This window comes from Balaenoptera acutorostrata, chromosome 11, assembly GCF_949987535.1.
Source record: "Balaenoptera acutorostrata chromosome 11, mBalAcu1.1, whole genome shotgun sequence".
Classification (NCBI taxonomy): domain Eukaryota; kingdom Metazoa; phylum Chordata; class Mammalia; order Artiodactyla; family Balaenopteridae; genus Balaenoptera; species Balaenoptera acutorostrata.
In genome coordinates this window covers 8191127-8212975 of record NC_080074.1, presented here as the reverse complement: position 1 = coordinate 8212975, position 21849 = coordinate 8191127, and the positions used below count along the sequence as shown (strand labels likewise).

The 21849-nt window shown below is 39.1% G+C and overlaps 1 protein-coding gene across 1 annotated transcript in view; it reads left to right on the top strand.

Annotated features, from left to right (window-relative positions):
* XPNPEP3 (X-prolyl aminopeptidase 3) overlaps window positions 1-21848 on the top strand; it is a 61456-nt gene extending 39608 nt beyond the window's left edge. The window contains exons 5-10 of the mRNA XM_007189104.3: window positions 764-826; window positions 1619-1732; window positions 9184-9269; window positions 15314-15494; window positions 16574-16694; window positions 18186-21848. Coding sequence (XP_007189166.2) covers window positions 764-826; window positions 1619-1732; window positions 9184-9269; window positions 15314-15494; window positions 16574-16694; window positions 18186-18352 — 732 coding nt within the window. The 3' untranslated portion in view covers window positions 18353-21848. The remainder of the gene's footprint in view (window positions 1-763; window positions 827-1618; window positions 1733-9183; window positions 9270-15313; window positions 15495-16573; window positions 16695-18185) is intronic.
* The last annotated feature ends 1 nt before the right edge of the window (window position 21849 follows it).

Below are 21849 nucleotides of genomic sequence, written 5' to 3'. Positions count from 1 at the left end.
TTATGGTATGCCTCTTTTTGGTTTGGTTTTGTTTAGCTCCATTTCTCTCAAGCCTTCCTTTTTTTTAACTCTACCATGAATTCATGCTATCTTGTATTTTATGTATCCATGTAAGCCAATCAGAATCCTTTTTGGAACAAGGTACAGTGGTGAATTATAAACATGTATGTTTATAAAGATAGAAAACATGACACATATAATGTGGCTATCACAGAGAATTACAGTACTTATACTGATAGTATAGGCCGGTGGTTCTCAACTGGGGGCAGTTCTGTGTCCCCCAGGGGACATTTGGCAACATCTGATTATCACAGTTGGGAAATGCTACTGTCATCCTACATTGAACAGGACAGTCCTCAAACAAAGAATAATCTAGCCCAAAATGTTGATAGTGCCAGGGTTGGGAAACCCTGCTGTAGACTGGACCAGTCAATCCACAATTTCATACATTCCAGGGCTGTAAAAGCATTTTGTAATGTAAATGTCAAATGTGTTTCCATGTAGCTTATTCTAATATACAATGTATATTCTAAGTGGGTAGGTTGGGTGCCCTTCCACTAAGTCTGTCATCAGTCAACTATTCCTGAAAGCAATATTTTCCTCTTTGGAAATCGGTATTATAATGCCCACAAAGCCATAACTTCAGGTTGACAAAGTTGGGGAAAAGTGTGCTTTTCGTTTGAGCTCCAGTATTTTGAACATTTGAATAAGCAGCGTAGTTAAAATGAGACTGTGTTCTTTTCATTCTTCATTCTTTTTGCAGGCTTTCATAGAGACCATGTTTGCCAGTAAAGCCCCTGTAGAGGAAGGCTTTCTTTATGCTAAGGTGAGCATTAAATGGCTGGAAAAGTTTTGTTGGACGCAAATGTAATTTCATTGATTTGCATATATGGCATCCAGTTGGCTTTCATGGAAATGAGCAAGATATCAGTGGAGAGGATTTGGTTCTTAAATGTCAGTGGTAATTTATTAGATGAGTCTAAAATATGTAGATCAACAATTAGATGGAGAAAATTGCGAAGTAGAACAGGTAAAGAAGGAAAGACTTTCGCAAGTGTGAGTTAAGAAGAATAATACTGTTTAAGTAAATGTAAAGGCAAAGAATCTGAGGTGGTGTTGCAGATAGTAGCAGATATGAACCAGTCTCCAGCTCCATCCTAGGATATAATGAAATTAGTAGAATTTACCATTTGCCTAGCATCCTTTTTCACATTTCCAGAGCATGTAGGTCGGTAGCTATTTGAAAGGTTGAAATTGGTAATTTAGAGCTGTTGTTAAAAATGCAAGCCATATTTCAGTGTTGATCTAAATAAGAAAAAACAAATAGTAACATGTAAAGTATCTGACCGTTTCTTTGTATTCAGCCCAATCATAGGTTTTCGAGAAAAGAACAGATTTAATAATAGAGTTGAATAACAGTATTGGGGTGAGCATAAAAGAAATGGCCTGAAGTTACAGCATAAAAGTTTGGTTAAAAAGATGTGACGAATAGTTTTCCATTGTTAACTTAAGATAAGTACTTGAATGGAGGTATGAGCTGTTGAAGAGAGCCTGGGCTGGGGCTGCCCTGAGGAAATCTCAGTCAGACTTTCAGTCGTACTTTGCTGTTGTTTTTCAGTTTGAATTTGAATGCCGGGCCCGTGGTGCAGACATCTTAGCCTACCCACCTGTGGTTGCTGGAGGTAATCGGTCAAACACTCTGCACTATGTGAAGAACAATCAACGCATCAAGGTACACAGATCCCCTTCAGTGCTGCTTCCTCTGGGTCCAGATGCCTTAGTAGAAAACTCTAACCTCATGGTCCCCTAACCTTCAGCTTTCACAAACTAACTGCTATTTATAAATCCCTTACAGACATGATCTCATTTGATCTGCACATTAGCAATGTGACATAGGAACAATTATTAACATGCCTGTTTAATAGATGAGGAAAATAAACTAAAAAATTAGGTAACTCATTAGTGTAGAGCCGACTATTCTAGTCTAAAGCCTCTGCTCATTTCATTTGATAAAACTCCTTTGCTAAGGACTTGTGGCAACAGTGGACCAAGCATATTTTGGGAGCAGACAGGTTTTACGACTATCTTGTTAGCTGTGAGGGAACTTATTTTTTATGGTTTTCTCCCCAAGTGACTATACAAGTAAAGAATCGTGTATTCCTTTATTAAGTCTATTTTTAATTATCTACTTTAATTTACAGTAAATTCAAAAAATATATAGCAAACATAAATTATACAATATAATTTTTTTTAATGAATACCCATGAACCAATGACTCAACTCAAGAGCCAGAACACTACCAATATGTTACATCTGCGTACGTACCCTTATGCTCTGGCACCCTACTGCCTCCCTCCCAAAGGTCACTAACCAGTATTCTAAATTTTTGTTTGTCATTCTCTTGATTTTTTCAATAGTTTTATCACAAAGACATGATTCCCCAAACAATATTAATTAGTTCTGCTTGTTTATGAAATATATAAAAATCATATATTGCTATATGTAGTTTTGGGGACTCAAACTTTTCTTTTAATTCAAGTATGATAAGATAATACAAATTTTTTCTCAAGTATTTGTATCTATTTACACTCCTACCAGCAGTGTATAGTTCTGTTGACCACATCCTTTCCATCCCCTGATATTATCAGACTTCTTAATTTTTGCCGTTTTAGTTGGAATAAAACAGTATCTCATTGTGGTCTTAATTTCCATTACCTCAGTTACCAGTGAAGTTAAGCATCTTTTCTTATCTTTGGCATTACTGCTTTCAACTTGCTAATGTGTTGTTTAGGATATTCTGATTTGTGTACATGAGTGAGATTGTCTTATAATTTTTCTCATACTGAATTTATGGTTTTCATTCAAGGTCAAACTAAACTCATAAAATGAATAGTTTATTTTTTAATATTGTAAAATGGTTTGAATTAATGTTTCTTGAAAATTGGGTAGAACTCTCCTGTGGAATTATTTGGGCCAGATATCTTTTGTGGGATTTTTAACTATGATTCAATTTCTTTAATATACTGAGGCTTTCTATTTCTTTCTTTTTATTTTTATTTATTTATTTATTTATTTTACATTTCTTATTGTAAAATGTAACTACTGGAAAAGTATTTAAACCATAAAAGAATAGTTTAATGGGTAATTATAAAGTTAACACCCATGAGACCGTTACCCAGGTCAAGAAATAAAACATGTTGGCAAGCTACAGCCCTCTGGGCGAAATCCAGCCTGCCACTTTGTTTTTTTTTTTTTTTTTTTAAAGATTTATTGATTGATTGATTGATTGCTATGTTGGGTCTTCGTTTCTCTGCTAGGGCTTTCTCTAGTTGCGGCAAGCGGGGGCCACTCTTCATCGCGTTGCGCGGGCTTCTCACCATCGTGGCCTCCCCGTTGCGGAGCACAGGCTCCAGACGCGCAGGCTCAGCAGTTGTGGCTCACGGGCCCAGTTGCTCCGCGGCATGTGGGATCCTCCCAGACCAGGGCGCGAACCCGTGTCCCCCGCATTAGCAGGCCGACTCTCAACCACTGCACCACCAGGGAAGCCCTGCCACTTTGTTTTTTAAATAAAGTTTTATTGGAACACAGTGGTTTCCACTCCCCCACCCCCGCCCCATGGCAGAGTTGAGTAGTTGCACCAGAGGCAGTACGGTCCACAAAACAAATATTATCTAGCCCTTTACAGGAAACACTTAACCCCTTAAATAGGACATTACTGTGTCCCCCCCACCCCCAAGAAGCTTTTCCACCATGTGGTCCTTCCCTCCCTGTGATAACTCCTTCTCTCCCTGATAGGGTAACACTCTCCCAATTTTGATGGTGATCATGTCTTTGCTTTTCTTTTTATTTTACAATTAATAAATAATGTAGTTTATATAGTTTGGTTTTGGTCATGTTTGAACTTTATGTATTTGAAATATTATGTCTGTGTCTTCTTTTGTACAACAGTATATTGTTGTATGCCGCTGTAGTTTGTTCATTGTAATTGCTGGAGTGTAGAATAGCAGGTAGAGCATGGTCTGTCAAGTTAAATATATTTTCATAAGAATGCTAAGACATTATATTATGTGCTCTTTTTCACTCTTGTTTTCTCTCAACTGTACGGTGAAGTATCCCAGAGGCCTTATGACATGCAATATCACACCAAATTGAATGCAGAAGCAAATATGAGACTCCAGCTGTCTTCTATTTGTCTATGCTAGACAGAGATTTGCAAAAATGTAAAACAATGCCACTTTTCTAACTAAATATTTTTATTTAGAAAAATAGTTATTTTCATTAAAAATGTTATTTTAGCATGTAATTAATGGGTTTATTGTTATTTTTAAATGAATAAATATTCTGAAATTTTCTCAGTTTGAATTTCCTAATGTGATAAATATCCATAGATGGATATTTATATATTTTCCAGGTTTTTACCATTATGAACAATGTTCTGTGAACATTCTTGTACATTATTCATGGTATGTAAGTTATCAAGGTTGCCTAAGAGACACCTAATAATGGAATTGCTGGGTCATAGGATATGCATATTTGCAACTTTCATAGAAAATGCCAGACATTTCCGAAGTGTTTTTATCAATTTATATTTCCATTCTTCCTGAGACAGTTCGGTAGATTATATTTTTGTACCATTTTGTCTAAGTTTTTAAAATTACTCGTAGTATTATCTTACATTTTAATCTTTTGTGTTTGTAGTAATGTACCCTTTTACATTCTTTTTTTCTTTTGTTTTTTGTTTGTTTTGTTTTCCATCTATGTACCTTTTTACATTCTTGATATCTTTGTTTGTTTGTTTATTTATTTATTTATTTTTGGCTGCATTGGGTCCTTGCTGTTGTGTGTGGGCTTTCTCTAGTTGTGGCGAGCAGGGCTTACTCTTCGTTGTGATACACGTGCTTCTCATTGCGGTGGCTTCTCTTGTTGCGGAGCACAGACTCTAGGCACGCAGGCTTCAGTAGTTGTGGCACAAGGGCTCAGTAGTTGTGGCTTGTGGGCTCTAGAGCGCAGGCTCAGTAGTTGTGGCTCACGGGCTTAGTTGCTCCACAGCATGTGGGATCTTCCCAGACCAGGGTTCGAACCCGTGTCCCCTGCATTGGCAGGCGGATTCTTAACCACTGCACCACCAGGCAAGTCCCTTTTCTAATAAATCTTAATAGACAGTTTCTTTAAAAGTAAACATACAGGGCTTCCTTGGTGGCGCAGTGGTTGAGAATCTGCCTGCCAATGCAGGGGACATGGGTTCGAGCCCTGGTCTGGGAAGATCCCATATGCCGCGGAGCAACTAAACCCCTGTGCCACAACTACTGAGCCTGCGTGTCTGAAGCCTGTGCTCCGCAACAAGAGAGGCCGTGATAGTGAGAGGCCCACGCACTGCGATGAAGAGTGGCCCCCGCTTGCCGCAACTAGAGAAAGCCCTCACACAGAAACGAAGACCCAACACAGCCAAAAAATTAAATTAATTAATTAATTAAGTAAGTAAGTAAGTAAACATACATATTCTCTGTGAACCAGCAGTTTCTTTTTAGGTATTTTTCCAAGAAAAATGAAAACGTATGTCCAAAAAGTGCCTTGTACAAGAATGTTGATAGCAAGTGTACTCATAATAGTCCAGGGGTCCATAACCAGGATATTAGATATGGAAATTACCGTGTGGTATATCCTTGAGATAAAAAGGAGCAAACTACAGCACTGCCAACAGCATGAATGATCTCAAAAGCATTACGCTGAATAAATAAGCCAGGCACAAGAAAATTACAAACTATATGATTTTATTTATATGAAGTTCTGAAATAAGCAAAACTAATCTATGGTGATAGGAATCGGATCAGTGGTTGCTTCTGATGGGGTGTTGACTGGGTAAGGCCATGAGGGCGTGGTTACATGGGTGTATACGTTTGACAAAACAGACTTAATTCTGTATACTTGAGATCTGTGCAAAGAAATCTCAGCAGAGGTTTGTGGGTTTTTATTAGTCTTTTAAAACCAACTTCGCTCCCGCATGCCTCAGTGAAGATCCCACGTACTGCAACTAAGACCCAATGCAGCCAAAAATAAAATAAATAAATAAATAATAATTTTTTAAATAAATAAGTAAAAATAGTAAAAAAAAAAAAAAAAACTGCACTCATTAATGCTATTTTGTCTTTGTTTATTATCTCATCACACTGTGCCCTGGCCTTTGTTAATTTCACTCTTCTACTCTTTGTGTTTATTCTCTTGTTCTTTTTTTAAGCTTCTTAAATTAGATGCTAAACTCTTTTTTCTGGCCGTGCCACACAGCTTATGGGATCTTAGTTCCCAGACCAGGGGTCAAACCTGGGCCCCCTGCAGTGAAAGCACTGGGTCCTAACCACTGGACCACCAGGGAATTCCCTAAACTCATTAATTTTCATCCTTTCTTCTGTTCTAATTATAATTATTTAAGGATTAATATTTCACTTTCATTATATTCCATGTGTTTTTTTCATTATATTCCACTGTTTCTTTTTGCTTTTGCTGCATTAAGATTTCTTTTTCTTTGGTATTTCTCAGTTTTATTTTATTTCTAAATACAAATTTATCATATATTATAAACAATAAATGTAATGCGCTGTTTAAAATAATAATGAGAAAATGAACAACCATGTATTCACCATCAAGGATAAGAAGATCATTGCTTATACCTTAGTAGTCCCTTGGGCAATCTCAAGCACATCTCCCTTTCTGTCTCCTACCATCTTGATGTTTGTTTTAACCATTTTTTTTTTTGTTTTTCTTCATAGTTATACCACCAGTGTACCTATTCCTAAACAATATAGTATTCATCCTTGAAAAACTAGAGAATAAACACAAATCTAGCTTTACAGGGAGAGAGACATATTGCCATTATTAGATGAAGTGACCCAAATAAGAAATAAGAGAAAATAGTCAAAAACTTCTAGGTCATAGTCTGGCTTCAGTTATCTGAAACTTTTCAACTTAGCGGGCAGGGTCATCAAGAAGCCATGAGAAATGCAGAGGACTGTTGGGGCATCTGGAAGGACTCTGTCATGGACTGGCTGGTAGGCATCTGGCAGAGATCTAGTCAGAGACAGCAGGCTGCCCTGTGGTTCTGCCTCTTAGCTCACCATGGCTACATCTAGCTGTCAGGAACAGGTCAAAGCAGAGCCCCCTTCTAACAGAGTTTGTTTAGATTTACCTGCATGTTGATCTTTCCTTCTTGCATCTTAGATGGCCTTTCTAGGATCACCTTCCTTCTACCTGAAGAACATCCTTTAGATGAAGGTGTGTAGCTGATAAACTTTTTCTACTTTTGTTTAGCCAAAACATCTTTATTTCATTCTCATTCTTGAAAGATGGCTATGCTGAGGAAAACCATCCTAGATTGACAGTTATTTTCAGTCATCAATTTTAATAGATTATACCCCTTTCTTCTGACTTTCAGTGTTGCTGATTTTAAAGTATAATAATTATCATTCCTTTATGAAGTTTCTTTTTGCTTTTTCTACATTAAGATTTCTTTTTCTTTGGTATTTCTCAGTTTTATTATATATCTAAATACAAATCTATTTTTACATGTCCTCATTATGATACCTCTGCTTCCTGAATCTGTAGATTCATGTCTTCATCAGTTCTAGGAAATTCTCAGACATTATTTCTTCAGATATCATCTCTCCTACATTCTCTCTGTTCACTCCTTCAAGGTCTTCAGTTAGATGTATGTTAAACCTCTTTTCTGTTTTCAATAGCTAATGTTTCTTTCATTTTACATTTGCCTTGTCTGTCTGTGTCATACTCTAGGGGATTTTGGTAGGTCTGTCTTCCAGGAAACTAAATTTTCTCTTCATTTGTCTAACCTACTACTTCAGCCATCCACTGAGTATTTTATTTCAGCAGTTGTTTTTATTTCCATTTGGTTCCCTTCAAATCCACAGTTTATTCTCAATTGTCTCTTGTTGCTTGTTATCCTTTGTGATTCCATTTTTTATCCCTTTAAACATTTCATAATACCAATTCTGTATCTGATAACTCCACTGTGTGGAATTCTGGAAGATCTAAATTTGGTATTTGTTGTTCCTGCTGACTCTCACTCGCAGTGACCTACTGCCTCCTGTGCTTGACAGCCTTTGGTTGTGAGCTCATAATTGCTTGTTGTTATTTTTGGGAAATTATGCAATCCCAAATTTGGGTGCTATTTCCTCTAAATGTTATTTGCATATGCTTTGCCAGAAGTGAAGTGGGTCCTAATGACCTGGGGCCCTATTATCCCCTGTGAGTGTCCTGGGTTAATGCAGGAATCTCCACTTCATCTTCCCCACTTTGCAACACCTTCTTTCCTATATACTGTAACACTTACCTTATCACTACTCAGCTCTAGTTTCAGTTCTGGGTTGTTTTTATACAAGAAAAAAAGTCTTTAAGATGTCTCTTATATGATGTAATGTCAACATTTCATAAAATATATTTTTGTCCAGGATCTAGTTGTTATCTAAAATTTATTCTATCATTTTTCCAGAAACAAAAACCACATTCATTATTCTTGCCATTATTATACATGTACTTATTTGACCATTATTCTACTATGTGCCAAGTTCTGTGCTTATTTAGATATGATTAAGATATGGCCTGTCTTCAAGGGCATAAATAGAAAATTTCAGTATAACATGACAAGTAGTAAAAGAGAGATGTACCCAAAGTTTTTTGGTTTTTTGGTTTGGTTTTTGTTTGGGGTTTGTTGGTTTGTTTGTTTTCCCCCCACATGTATTTTGATGGAGAGCAGAAGGGGAAGTGATATTCTAAAGTTAAATGGTTACAGGTAATTATACTTGAATAAAGGCCCTGGATACCAACCTATATAGGATTTTTTAAATTAATAGTGATAATGGTAATATTTATGATGTTAATAAATCATGAATGCTAATGCTTACACCTAGTAATTCAAACCCAAGCACTCTGGTTCCAGAGCCAATGCACTTAACCACTCTACAGTGCCATCTTTCTTGAGCCAGTGTGAATTCATATGAAAAACTTAGATGCTATTTCTTGTGAGAAGGAACCAGAGAAAATTAGTCTCCTTTAAAGTAGAGTTTTTGTTTTGTTTTGTTTTTTATAAAATGAAAGGCATGAAGAGTTTAAATTAGAAGAAGAAACAACTGACAGTCATTAAGTCACCTACTTTTACCTGTCTTACTTTTGTTCCAGGATGGGGAAATGGTGCTGCTGGATGGAGGTTGTGAGTCTTCTTGCTATGTGAGTGACATCACTCGTACCTGGCCTGTCAATGGCAGGTAGGGCTTCCACAGATCCCACTGCTTCTTAGGAGTATGAGTTAGAATTTGGATATATTTGGAATAAAGAACTAAAGAAATATACAGGTTCCCTCTAGCTCACATTAACTGCCTTTACAAAGCTCCTGATTATTTTCTAAGACTGTTTTATTCATCATATCAAGGATCAGGCATCTAAAAACACCTAGTTAACATGTGTGCACACACATTTTTTAAAAACAAATTTAAGTTTTTATTTTCTGAGTACAAAGATAATATTTAGGTTATGGTAGAATAGTTTGGCCAGATTAACCCTCCACAGATAACGATTATAGAATCTGGACAAAATATTAAAAACAAGTATTTGAAGGCACTAGAGAGCTTCCTAAAAGCCTGCAGAAACTGCAGCGTAAGTCTGTCCTTGAAAGAAGAGCTATAATGGGTTAGATGTAAGTGGTTAGAGTTTTTTGCTTGAGGGCACTCCCGAATCCACACAGCTTGGGCAGCAAGAAGCCACAGCCTTACTGGCCTAAGGTGTCAAAGGACAGAATTAGATACTAGCAAGGAACCAGAAAGATGGGAAATCCTGAAAGAGAGGGTACTGCAAAAAAGGGTGAGGTCCAAAATCTGCATATAAAATATTCCAAAATCCTTGGCTGATCACTACATTATATTCTAGGGCGAGATCCCAGGAGGCTCAGCAAAATACTGGCAGCCAGAACTTGAATGGACTGAACAGAGATTTTAGTTGCTTCCCACTAAGAGCAGAGCTTGCAGTTTGAATCCAGCCAAGTTAACAAAATCACTCTTCAGAAGAACATAACAGAATTTTAGAATCTCTACATTGTATCATTCATAATTTCTACTGTTCATTTTAAAAAATCACTAGACATAAGAAGAATCAGGAAAATGTGACCCATAATCAAGAAAAATATAGTCAATAAAAACAGATCCTAAATAACCCTAATGTTACAATTAGCAGATGAGGACTTTAAGGCAGCTAACAGTAGCTGTGCTCAAGGAGTTAAAGGACGATATAAGTGTAATGTGTGAACAGATAGAGAATCTCAGTAAGAAACCAAAAACTATAAAAAGAATCAGGGATTCTGGAGAGATGGCAACAAATAATAGTTTTTCAGTCTTTCCGAATTTTCAAATAAGAATAGAACAACTAGGTAGTGACTGGTACCCCAAACACCAGGTAATGGGATATCACTAAAATCTCAAAATACAAACAGTTATGAACACACTATGTACAACCACAAGACCTGGGTGGTAGGAGAAGGAAGCAGCAATGGTGGGGGAGGCTAACTGACAGACCTGAAAACAGGAGAACCCCAAAATAACCAACAGCTATTCACAGTCAGGATGATGAGCCAATTTCAGAACAGAAGCTGAAAACGGGAAGGATTTGCCAATCCAGTGCCCCAAGAAAGTCTGAAGGTGCTGGGCTCCCTTCTAGGACAGGGGCTCACACTTAAGAGAAACTGCTGGAAGTAGAACAGAAATTGAGCAGGTTAGGAACTAAAGAGAGGAAGGAATGAGATGATCCAAATCAAAGAGGGGGGAAAGGGAGTCCCCTGGCAGTCCAGTAGTTAGGACTTGGCACTTTCACTGCCGTGGCCCGGGTTCAATCCCTGGTCGGGGGAAAAAATCCCGAGGGCCATGCAGTGCAGCCAAATAAATAAATAAAACCAAAGTGAAGGAGAGGAACTAAACCAGGAAAGATCTGAAACAAGCTGCCTTATTATTATTATTTTTTTTAAGTATTTGGTTTTTTTAATTTATTTATTTATGGCTGTGTTGGGTCTTCGTTTCTGTGCGAGGGCTCTCCCCAGTTGCAGCAAGCGGGGGCCACTCTTCATCGCAGTGCGCGGGCCTCTCACTATCATGGCCTCTCTTGTTGCGGAGCACAGGCTCCAGACGCGCAGGCTCAGTAATTGTGGCTCACGGGCCCAGCTGCTCCACGGCACGTGGGATCTTCCCAGGCCAGGGCTCGAACCCGTGTCCCCTGCATTGGCAGGCAGATTCTCAACCACTGCGCCACCAGGGAAGCCCCAGCTGCCTTATTTTTTACCACTACACCAAAACAACAGAAGATTACACTCTGAAGTAAAATCTTTTGTAAATCCTGCCTTATTCTAAAAGTAAAGGAAATTAATTTCATATAAAATAAGCAATTAAAAAAGCATCTAGGGGACTTCCCTGGAGGTCCAGTGGTTAAGACTCCATGCTTCCACTGTAGGGGGCATAGGTTTGATTGCTGGTCAGGGAACTAAGACCCCGCATGCTGCTCAACACGGCCAAAAAAAAAAAAAGCTTCTAGGTTAAATCTCATAAAAAGTTATTAAAAGCAAAAGGAGAATAAGGAGCAGAATAACATCCCTACAGAAATGAAAGCATGCCAGAAAGACATGACTACAAAATAGATCAAAACAATGCCCTTTTGTTTTAAAACAAGCTAAAAATTTTTAAAGCAAATCATTCAAAACATGAAAAAACAACATATATCAGAATTAGAAAATCTTGGTAATAAAGTGACAAACTCAGAAAAGAATTAGAAATAAATTTAAAATCACTTCAGGGGCTTCCCTGGTGGCGCAGTGGTTAAGAATCTGCCTGCCAATGCAGGGGGCACAGGTTCGAGCCCTGGTCCGGGAAGATCCTACATGCCACAGAGCAACCAAGCCCATGTGCCACAACTACTGAGCCTGTTCTCTAAAGCCCAACAGCCACAACTACTGAGCTTGAGCGCCACAACTACTGAAGCCTGCACACCTAGAGACCGTGCTCCGCAACAAGAGAAGCCACCACAAATGAGAAGCCCACACACCGCAACGAAGAGTAGCCCCCGCTCGCTGCAACTAGAGAAAGCCTGTGCGCAGCAATGAAGACCCAACACAGCCAAAAATTTTAAAAATTTTTAAAAAATAGGCAAAGAGTTAGAACATACACATGAAGGAAACCCTGAAGAAGAAAACCAAAGCAAGGGAACAGAACAAATACTAAAAACTATAATTTAAAATTTTCCTGAAAAAAGAAAATTGAAACTACCTTAGATAGAGCACACTACGTACCTGAGAATATCGGCCCAGAAAAAAACAACACCAAGACATAGTCTAGTAAAATTCTGAACCTGCAAGGAAAAGAAAAATTCTTTTGGGGATCTAGAAAAAAAGAGCACACTATTTATGAAGGAAAGGAAACTAGACTGTTATCAGACTTTTCAAAAGCCAAGCTTTATGAAAGAAGAAAATAGCATAACATATTGAAGATGCTCAGAGAACAAAAGTATGAGCCAAAGATTTTATCTGCAGCAAAAGAAACTTTCAGCTATAAAGGGTACAGATCATTAGGTGCGAACTTAAGGAACATTACTCCCATGAATCTGCTGGAGCTGTGTGATCAGGAAAGAGGATATCACTATAAACCCTACAGATATCAAAAGGATAATAAGATAATATGTGAACGACTATGTGTATTCATCGTTGTTAGTCATTGAGGAAAATCCATGTTAAACTTCTGCACATCCACTAGAATGGCTGAATTAAAGAGATCAACCATACCAAGTGTTGGCAGTGGTGCAGTGCAACAGGAACAAAAAGACTTGTACAAGAATATTCATAACAGTTTTATTCACAGTAGCCAAAAACTGGAAATGACCTAAATGTCCATCAGCAAGAGAATGAATACACAAATTGTGGACTATTCATACAATGGAATACCACTCAGCAATAAACAGGGAACAAACTACTGATCAAAATAACACCATGGACATTATTCTTAATGAAGGAAGTTCAACACAAAAGAGTACATATTGTCTGATTCCATTTATATGACATGCTAGAATAGGCAAAACTAAGGTGAAAATAATCAGTGTTTCCCTCTCGAGGTGGGGGTATTGATTAGAAATAGACATGAGGAACTTCCACGAGGGGGATGGCAATGTTCTATGTCATAGGGATATGGATCTGGATCAGAATTCTCCAGAGAAACAACCAGTGGGATATATTATGTATGTATGCATATGTAGGTAGGTAGGTTGGTTGATGATCGATTGATTTTAAAGAACTGGCTCATGTGATCATGGGGATTGGCATTTCTGAATTTCGGAGGGCAGAACTGCAGGCTGGAAACTCAAGCAAAAGTTGACGTTGCAGTCTTGAGGCAGAATTCTTTCTCCAACATAGCCAAGTAGTTCTGGTATTTGAATTCATTTAGTTCAGGCTACCTTTTGATCCATGTTTCAGCCAACCAACCAAATAAACCGTTAGAGCCTTTCTGAGCCCTCAAGCTTCAGCATTGAATCCAGAATCTCTCCTTAGTGGACCCCTATCAATAAATTCAGCCTGATCCAACTTTATGTTCCTTCCACCATTAGCCAACACATGAACATCCATTTCTATACATATACCCAGATTTTTGTCTACATAAATAGGAAAAATCGTGCAGTTCTTTTTGGATTATAGCGCATCTCGTCATGGGTCACACTTTATACCTAACTTTTTGGGACCTGCTGGGAGTAACGTCTAGTTGTGGGTCTAGAAGCAACTACCAAGGCAGCTGCCTCTGGGGAGATACCTGTAGGTTCTCAGTCAAAACAGGGTTGACCTCCTCAGACAGGGGTAGAAGGGCTGCTTCTCCTAGCGAAGATGACTCAGCAGAACTTAGGGGTTCAGTGTCCCCAGCTTCATCATCATCAGCACATCCATTTGTCAGAATTGTAGAGCTCAGATTTGTACATTTCAGTGTACATAAAATTTACATTAGAAAAAGAATTGTTAAAAAATGTTTAGTAATACTGAGATGGGGTGGAGCATGGTTATACTCATCAGTGATACAAACATAACAGTGCTGATGATGGCTGAACCTGGGAGATGGGTGTGTAGGTTTTCATTATAGCATTACCTTGCTGACTTTAACCATTCTTATTAGGTGACATTTAGATTGTATCTATTATAATTACTTTTAAAATCACAGTGAACATTTTTGTATATTCAGCTTTTTTTGAATTTCAAATATTTTGTCAGGATGGCTTCTTAGAGCAGAATTACAAACTTAAATTTTATGAGCACCTTTAAGGGCTTTGATTTAACTGGCTCTACTAATTTACAATTCCATCAACAATGTATAGGGACTTCCCGTGCGCCACAACTACTGAGTCCAAGCGCCTAGAGCCCGTGCTCCGCAGCAAGAGAAACCACTGCAGTGAGAAGCCCACACACCACAGCGAAGAGTAGCCCCCATTTGCCACAACTTAGAGAAAGCCCACGTGCAGCAACGAAGACCCAACGCAGCCAAAAATAAAATAAGTTAATTTTTTTTTAATGTATTAAAAACACATATTATATACCACCCCAGCTTGGTTTTTTTCCCTCATTTTTCCCCATTATTGATGAAGAAATTATTATACTAAGGACACTTGGAAACTAGTAAGTTATTAGTAGCCAAAGTATTTTTTTTTAAACACATACATTTTATTTATTTATTTATTTTATAAATTAATGTATTTTACTTTATTTTTGGCTGCGTTGGGTCTTCAGGTTGCTGCGTGCGGGTTTTCTCTAGTTGCGGTAAGCGGGAGCTAATCTTCATTGCGGTGCTCGGGCTTCTCATTTGCGGTGGCTTCTCTTGTTGCGGAGCACTGGCTCCAGACGCGCAGGCTCAGTAGTTGTGGCTCACAGGCCTAGTTGCTCCGCGGGATGTGGGATCTTCCCAGACCAGGGCTTGAACCCGTGTCCCCTGCATTGGCAGGCAGATTCTCAACCCCTGCGCCACCAGGGAAGCCCATGGCTGGGTGCATCTTTTAGCCTCACCCCGTGTCTGTCAGCTGACCGTTTGAAGGAGAGATTGTTGTTGCTGCCCCAGCTTGAAGGGTCATTGCTCTTCCTGTTGAGCATCTAGGCATGACTGAGGTCCTGTCATTAATGATATACTGGTACTGACTAAATATCAACAATGCCCCATCATCATTGCCTTGGAGTTTTTCTAATCAAACTTAGAAGCAAACTTCCTACAATATCAGAGAGTTCCAAATTCGAGTTCTTGGGTTTTCCTGTCCCCAGGTTCACGGCACCTCAGGCAGAACTCTATGAAGCTGTTCTAGAAGTCCAGAAACATTGTCTGACCCTCTGCTCCCCTGGAACAAGCTTGGATAACATCTACAGCATGATGCTAACACTGATAGGACAGAAGCTTAAAGAGTTGGGGATCATGAAGAACATTAAGGAAAATAATGCCTTCAAGGTACTTCACTTCCTTTGGCCCCATTTCTTAAGAACACCTGACATGCTGCTTAGTTTTTATCCTATGTAAAGCTAATTAGATTTAGAAATGGTGTTTGTGATTCTTCACCAGTAAGAGGGACTTTTTTTGAACATGGATTAAAACAAAAGGTACAGTACTTATTTCTACCAGAAGATGGCAGCACATCTGGTTCATTGCATACTGTGTAACTAGCTCAGTCTTCAGAAAACAAAATGAAGTCTGGTACAGACAGGGTGGAAGAGGACATAAAACGGAGGAGAGGTTAACTCTTAATTCTTTTGTAGTGATTTTGAAAAGGTAGGGGTCAAAGGGGAGGGTGTTTCTTGCTTCAGTAACATTGTTGAGACTTTTAACAATATCCTCAGTTGCCATGTTTAGTGAATTTCATCTGCATCCAAAATGTGATGGTGTTCAATAGAAATTTAAAGCCTCAGCTTTAAATAAAATGGCATGTGACCATGCCAGGTGGTCAAATGAAACAGACCAGTAAGGCATCTCCTAGCTCCAAGTTTAGGCTGCCAGGGTTTCTTTTATCAATAGGAAAAAAGCTATAAATTCCTCCTGTTCATGCCAACAGATCTTTAATCAACAGATAGAAATATCCAAGCTAGTAAATGCCTCATAATTACTGTGTTACATGGTGTTTCATACCTACTCCACAAGTTGCTGTGAGATACTTAGGGTCTCCAGAGTAGCCTTCCTAAGAGGGACATGCGAACATTGAAAAGAGAACTATTCTAACATAATTATCTTCCCTCCCCCAAGAAAAGAGATTTTCATTTGCCATAGTCATTACTGGGCTTACCCCAGTTAGCATGTGTGTAGTATATTAAATTGTAAGAATAGAAATGTGGATTAGTTAGAATGCTGTTGGCAGAATTGCATACAAGAGGTGGCAGTTTTCAAGTCTCTTAAGCATTAGCCCGAGGATAGGTGAAACAAGTGGCAGAACTGGGGGCAGGAGGCAGTATTAACACATATCTCACGGCGTTATATATGCCCAACTTTCCCCTTAAGGGGTCATTGCTCTAATAACACTGAGGTAATATCTTTTCCAGGCTGCTCGAAAATACTGCCCGCATCATGTTGGCCATTACCTCGGGATGGATGTCCACGACACTCCAGACATGCCCCGCTCCCTCCCTCTGCAGCCTGGCATGGTAATCACAGTGGAGCCAGGTAAGGGGCGGTGCTAGCAGCCTCTGATCCCTTGGGACATGTAATTCTAGTGTTAGATAGAAAGGTAAACACTTTATTTTTACCTGAACGAATGTAATTAAATTAGAAGAGACAGGAAAATGAATCTCTACAGTGTAGAAGGGAACTTTATTTTAGATTTTTCTTGAGCTTTTTTATTTCACATCACACAATTTGTTTAATTTGACTTCTGCAATAAACAACAGATGGGGAATACTTTCGATCAGTAGATATTAAGAAATAAATCTTTTTTCAGCCCTGCCTTTGCCAGGTCCAGTTTGTACTAGTCCTTCCCGTCATCTTGGTGGGCTGCTGACACTTGTGAAGCCCCTGGCGCTTTTCTGCAGAGACACTCAGACTCCCCATGTTCTCAGTTGCAGCTCCTCTGCATTGAACTGCCTGCATTATTCCACTTTTTAGTATCCAGATCCTTTCTTCTAAGCTTCAGAGAGAGCTGGCAGTCTAATGGTTCTCCAGCTTGAATGATGCTGGATGTTGGGCAGGATTCAGTAGAAAAGTGGTGGCCGCGGTGGAGTGTGAAGATTGATATTACCAGTCAGTTTTAAACATCGATGCTGCTTCTGTCATGAAAGCAGATCTCAATCTTAGATTTCAAGTGTTTTCACCTCTAAATTATGTAAGTTATAGTTGGCACACATCTTTTATGCCACCCTTTAAGTCCAGGCATATGTTGCTGTCTGTGACCTTACGTACCGTTGAGTCCAATCTAGTTGGCGCTTCCTTAGACTTCGACTACATTTTCCTTTGCTGGTCTTTTTCTTCTTATCACAGAACAGCATCTGTGAGTACAGAGAAGGAAGTTTACAGTTTCTTTAATATGAAAAGACCTGGTGTCTGTCTGACTTCATGATTAGAAAGGGAACCTTGGTCTCTTAGAATTTTTCAAACGTTCATTAAGGTCTTCCTTTTTCCCTCTTTACATCATGTACACGTCAGTTACATTTATGACTTATTTGAGTATTTCTGCAGCTTCTGGTTGTTGAGGCTAATAATCTCTAAGTAAGTGTTCTTTAAATACATTTTAAAATGCCTAAGTCTTTATTTTAGCAAAGTGCCCTTTTTCCAGGGGACTGTTAGGCAGAGAAAGAATGCATTTATATAACCTACTGGGTCCCAGCATATATTGACATACTCATAAATTAAGTAACTTTAGTGGCCCATTTGAGCCATTAGAACGTGACAGAATCATGATCAACATTATTGTAGTTGTATAGATCTTGTAGTCTAATATATAAAATAACTATAATAATAGTTCTAGTAATGGTAGGCAACATTTACTGACCATTTATGTACCAGACATTTTTATATATATTATCTCATTTAATCGCCACATTTCTATTAGGTAGGTACTGTTAGGATCCCAACTTTATAGAGGTTAACTTACTTGCCCCAAATCATCCACTTACTGCCATTTATGAGTAGAATGTTCTGCTTCTTTTTTCTACTTCTCAGGTATTTATATTCCGGAGGATGACAAAGATGCCCCTGAGAGGTTCCGTGGTCTTGGTGTACGAATTGAGGATGATGTAGTGGTAACTGAGGACTCACCTGTCATCCTTTCTGCAGATTGTCCCAAAGAGATGAATGACATCGAACAGATATGCAGTAGGGCCTCTTGACCCTCACTGTGGCCCACATGCATCTCATGTTCAGAAGGGGTGGACGCTGGCCTCTGTGCACATGTGCTTTCTGGGGGTCTCTGTGTGGACATTTATACACGTATTCCACTGGGGAGTGCAGCAGCTGTATGAGTGTATGTAATTGTGTATGTGGTCTTTCTTGTTTTATGTAGCTAGAAATCTGGGAAATTGAGTTTTTGGATTGTATGTTACTGCAACTTTAGTAAAATTAATTCTGTAGAATTAATGACTCAGACAAGTTTAGTTTTAAGATGTAAAGAAAGATCTTGGTTACATATGTCCACGCATCCCAGTTAGCACATGGAGAAAATTCTCTGCTTCTCTCCAGGTCCTTCCCCTTCTGCACTTTTCCTGAGATCCACCTAATATCATAAGATTTGTGTGTAATGCCTATATATTTTGAGCCACTCACCAAGATCTTTGCCTACACTGAAAACCACCCATCAGTGATTGTGAGTGGCCAGTACGTACCTTCCATAACACCTGCCTACCTGTCCAGGAGCCCGTGTATCTACTGGAGCCACGTGAGCCGTCAGGGCCCTGGTGTCCTACAGTCACACCATTCAGCCACAGTCCAGATTCCAGCAACACTAGCTATCGAACAAATTTTTGAGCCTTTCTTGCTATTTGGTTACCTGGGACCTAGAAGGTGTTTAGATTGTTGATAAGGAAGGAAATGAAAGAGAAAGAAGAGTATATTGTGTCTGCTATAGATCCAGACCGCCATCCATCTCTTCTCAGTCTAAAGATGATTCCTTTCCCAGACATCCATGCTTTCTTTATAGATTCTTAATGCACTGACCCTCAGCACACCCTTGAGGCTGCTTCCCTGGCCAAGGGCAGATCCTCTACTTACCCTATTAAAGTCAGAGGAATGGCACCCAGTATTCAGAGAGACACCCCAGTTATCATTCTGTGATTTCCTCTAGTGCCAATAAAAACAAAATATGCAACCCACTCAGTACCTGTAAACACCCTGTGATCCTTTCCTGCCTTGGACGTTAGCACTGGAAGGACACTGGTAAAGACTCATGTTTCCCTCGACACAGCGTTGGATGCAGTTATATAAAACTCAGTTTGCAAAGTGAACAGGGCTAGACTGCTGCAGATAGGTTATTTGGGAGCTTCTCTCGTAGGGGAAAGCTTTAAGAACTAGTGTGTTCACCTCCTTTAAACCTGCATATGAGCCCAAGATGTATAAAACATGCTGATTGTTAGAACATAAATTCGAAAAATTTTAAGAAAATATTTGCATTAGGGAAGAACAGGCTAAGAGATTAACATTCCTTGCAGTGCTAGAGGTTTGCCCGTCTTGTCAGAGAAACTCAAGGTACAGAGCCCAAAGCAGACAGGCAGTGACTTCATCAGGAGACAAAGATAATGTTAGCAACCAAAGTGATACAAATTGTGTCCTGACGGTGCTCACCCGCAAATGCTTGGCTTTGCTCAGCAGCTGTGGGGATGGATGGCTGCACAGCTGGAGTCATCATCCCCGCGCCTGCCCTCCTCACCCGCCTCCAACTTCTCAGTCCTGTGCTTGTGACTTTGTAAGAGGGGACTGAAAAGAAGCCCACAACTCTGGCTTCTCACTCCCTTGGCCTGTATGGCCTCAACAACCTTTTTCTGGAATTGGGTTTCCTTTGTTCACTTACAATCCTGGAATAAGGAATTTCCTTTTCTTCCTATAAATCATTTTCTGTAGTCTTCAACTTTCTAGCTAAAAGCTTAGGCGGCTTTTATGAATAGCAGCCTACTTGGACATGAAACAGACTTCTTCCGGCTAGATTCCTGGCAAGTCCTACAGGTGTTGCAAGTCACACGTAGAACGGCTGTTGTGGAATTCTTCTGGTGATTTATAGTCCCTGACCCAGGCATATTGTCCTTTGAGTCCCCGATTAACCACAGCAGCTAACATTTGCATCAGACTATCAGAACCTTCAAGAAGTGACACAGTGAACATCTCAGAGCAGCGGTTTAGGGACTGTCTGATCTATCCAGGATTGGTTGAGCAGATAATTGTGCACAGTGCCAGAATCTCATTAATTCTTAGCCTTACCACAGACATGCCCCACATTTCCCTCCTTGTTTCAGTATAATAAATACTTCATATGTACACCAAGCTCTCCTAATGAAAACCTTAATTTTTAAAAAATGCTTCAAATGTTACACTGGAATTTTTCTCCCTGAATTGAAGAGATACAGCTAAAATATTAACAATAATCTAAAGGCAAGAAGTATATCTAGATGGCCTCTGCCGCATACTTGTATGGTTTTATTTCAGGAATTGTTATTTTTCTCTATAATTAAACTGGGACTGTGTTTTTTATTTGAAACACAGCAGTAGAAATAGAATAATAACTCTCCTCTTCCCATAGTCATACCCAAGTTAGGAAGGTACTTCTCATGCTGACTTAAAGTTCTCTTTGTGTGTCTTCTTTCAAAATATTGTTATCTTTTTAATTAATTTTTGTAAGGTCAGAAAAAGAAAACTCCTACTATAGACATTATATCTTAATTGGGTTTAAGATCCATAAAATAAGTTAAATCCCCAGATAAAGACATTGTAACTCATTAAAATAGAAAACTTGGGCTTTGTTATATTTTTCAAAACATACATAACCAGCATCCTCCTTAGCTTCCTTAATAATAGATGCAGATGTGATGCGTGAGTGCTGCCTCTCCCTGTCCTGTGTCCATGTCACATCACATGTACTGCACAGTGGCTGTCCCGCCAGTTCCAGCTGTGGCCTCAGAGTCCTTTGTAACACAGTGTTTCCAGTAACTGCTGTCAGTAAAACAAGAGTTGGGCTTTGAGTGAGACTCTGTCTACCATCCCTCAACTGGCATATGATCAATAATAATGTAACTTATTTGTGGTTGTATGTTAGAAACTAAGTGAGGGCCCAGGATGGTGGCAGCATAAAGGATCTTGCTTGGAAGAGGTTTTCACAGTGTGGTTTTTTTGTTTGTTTGTTTGTTTTTAATTTTAGTGTCCTGAAGTGGGATCTGTATCCCAAAACTTAAGCTGATAGGGTTAAGTTTTAAGCCTGGACAAATATACTTCAAGCTGAAGTGTTTAATAATCCTAATATGAGAAAGTGAATACATCATTAAACCCTAATTGTAAAGCAGAATTCCACTGTCACAAAGTACGTTTGTCTTCCTGGCTCCTTTTACCTCTGCCCGTGTGTCACTGAGGAACTTGGGGTAAGCATCAGTATTATTCAGATCAGGGGTCCCCACTGAAACCAAGGGCTCTTGGGGTGTGCTTCATGAGAAGCTGAGAGAACTGTAGTCTTTGTGAGCATTTCTTAATGCTTTGTATGACTTTTGTGCAATTATATAAGTTCAATTTGGACAAAATGCTGTTACTTTTTAAGGCCCTATTGACTGAAAGTAGATATGTCATTCCCCAATAAGGGAAGACCATTTGTTTTAAAAATAAAAGACCATTTGTTACTGTCATATAAAACAAT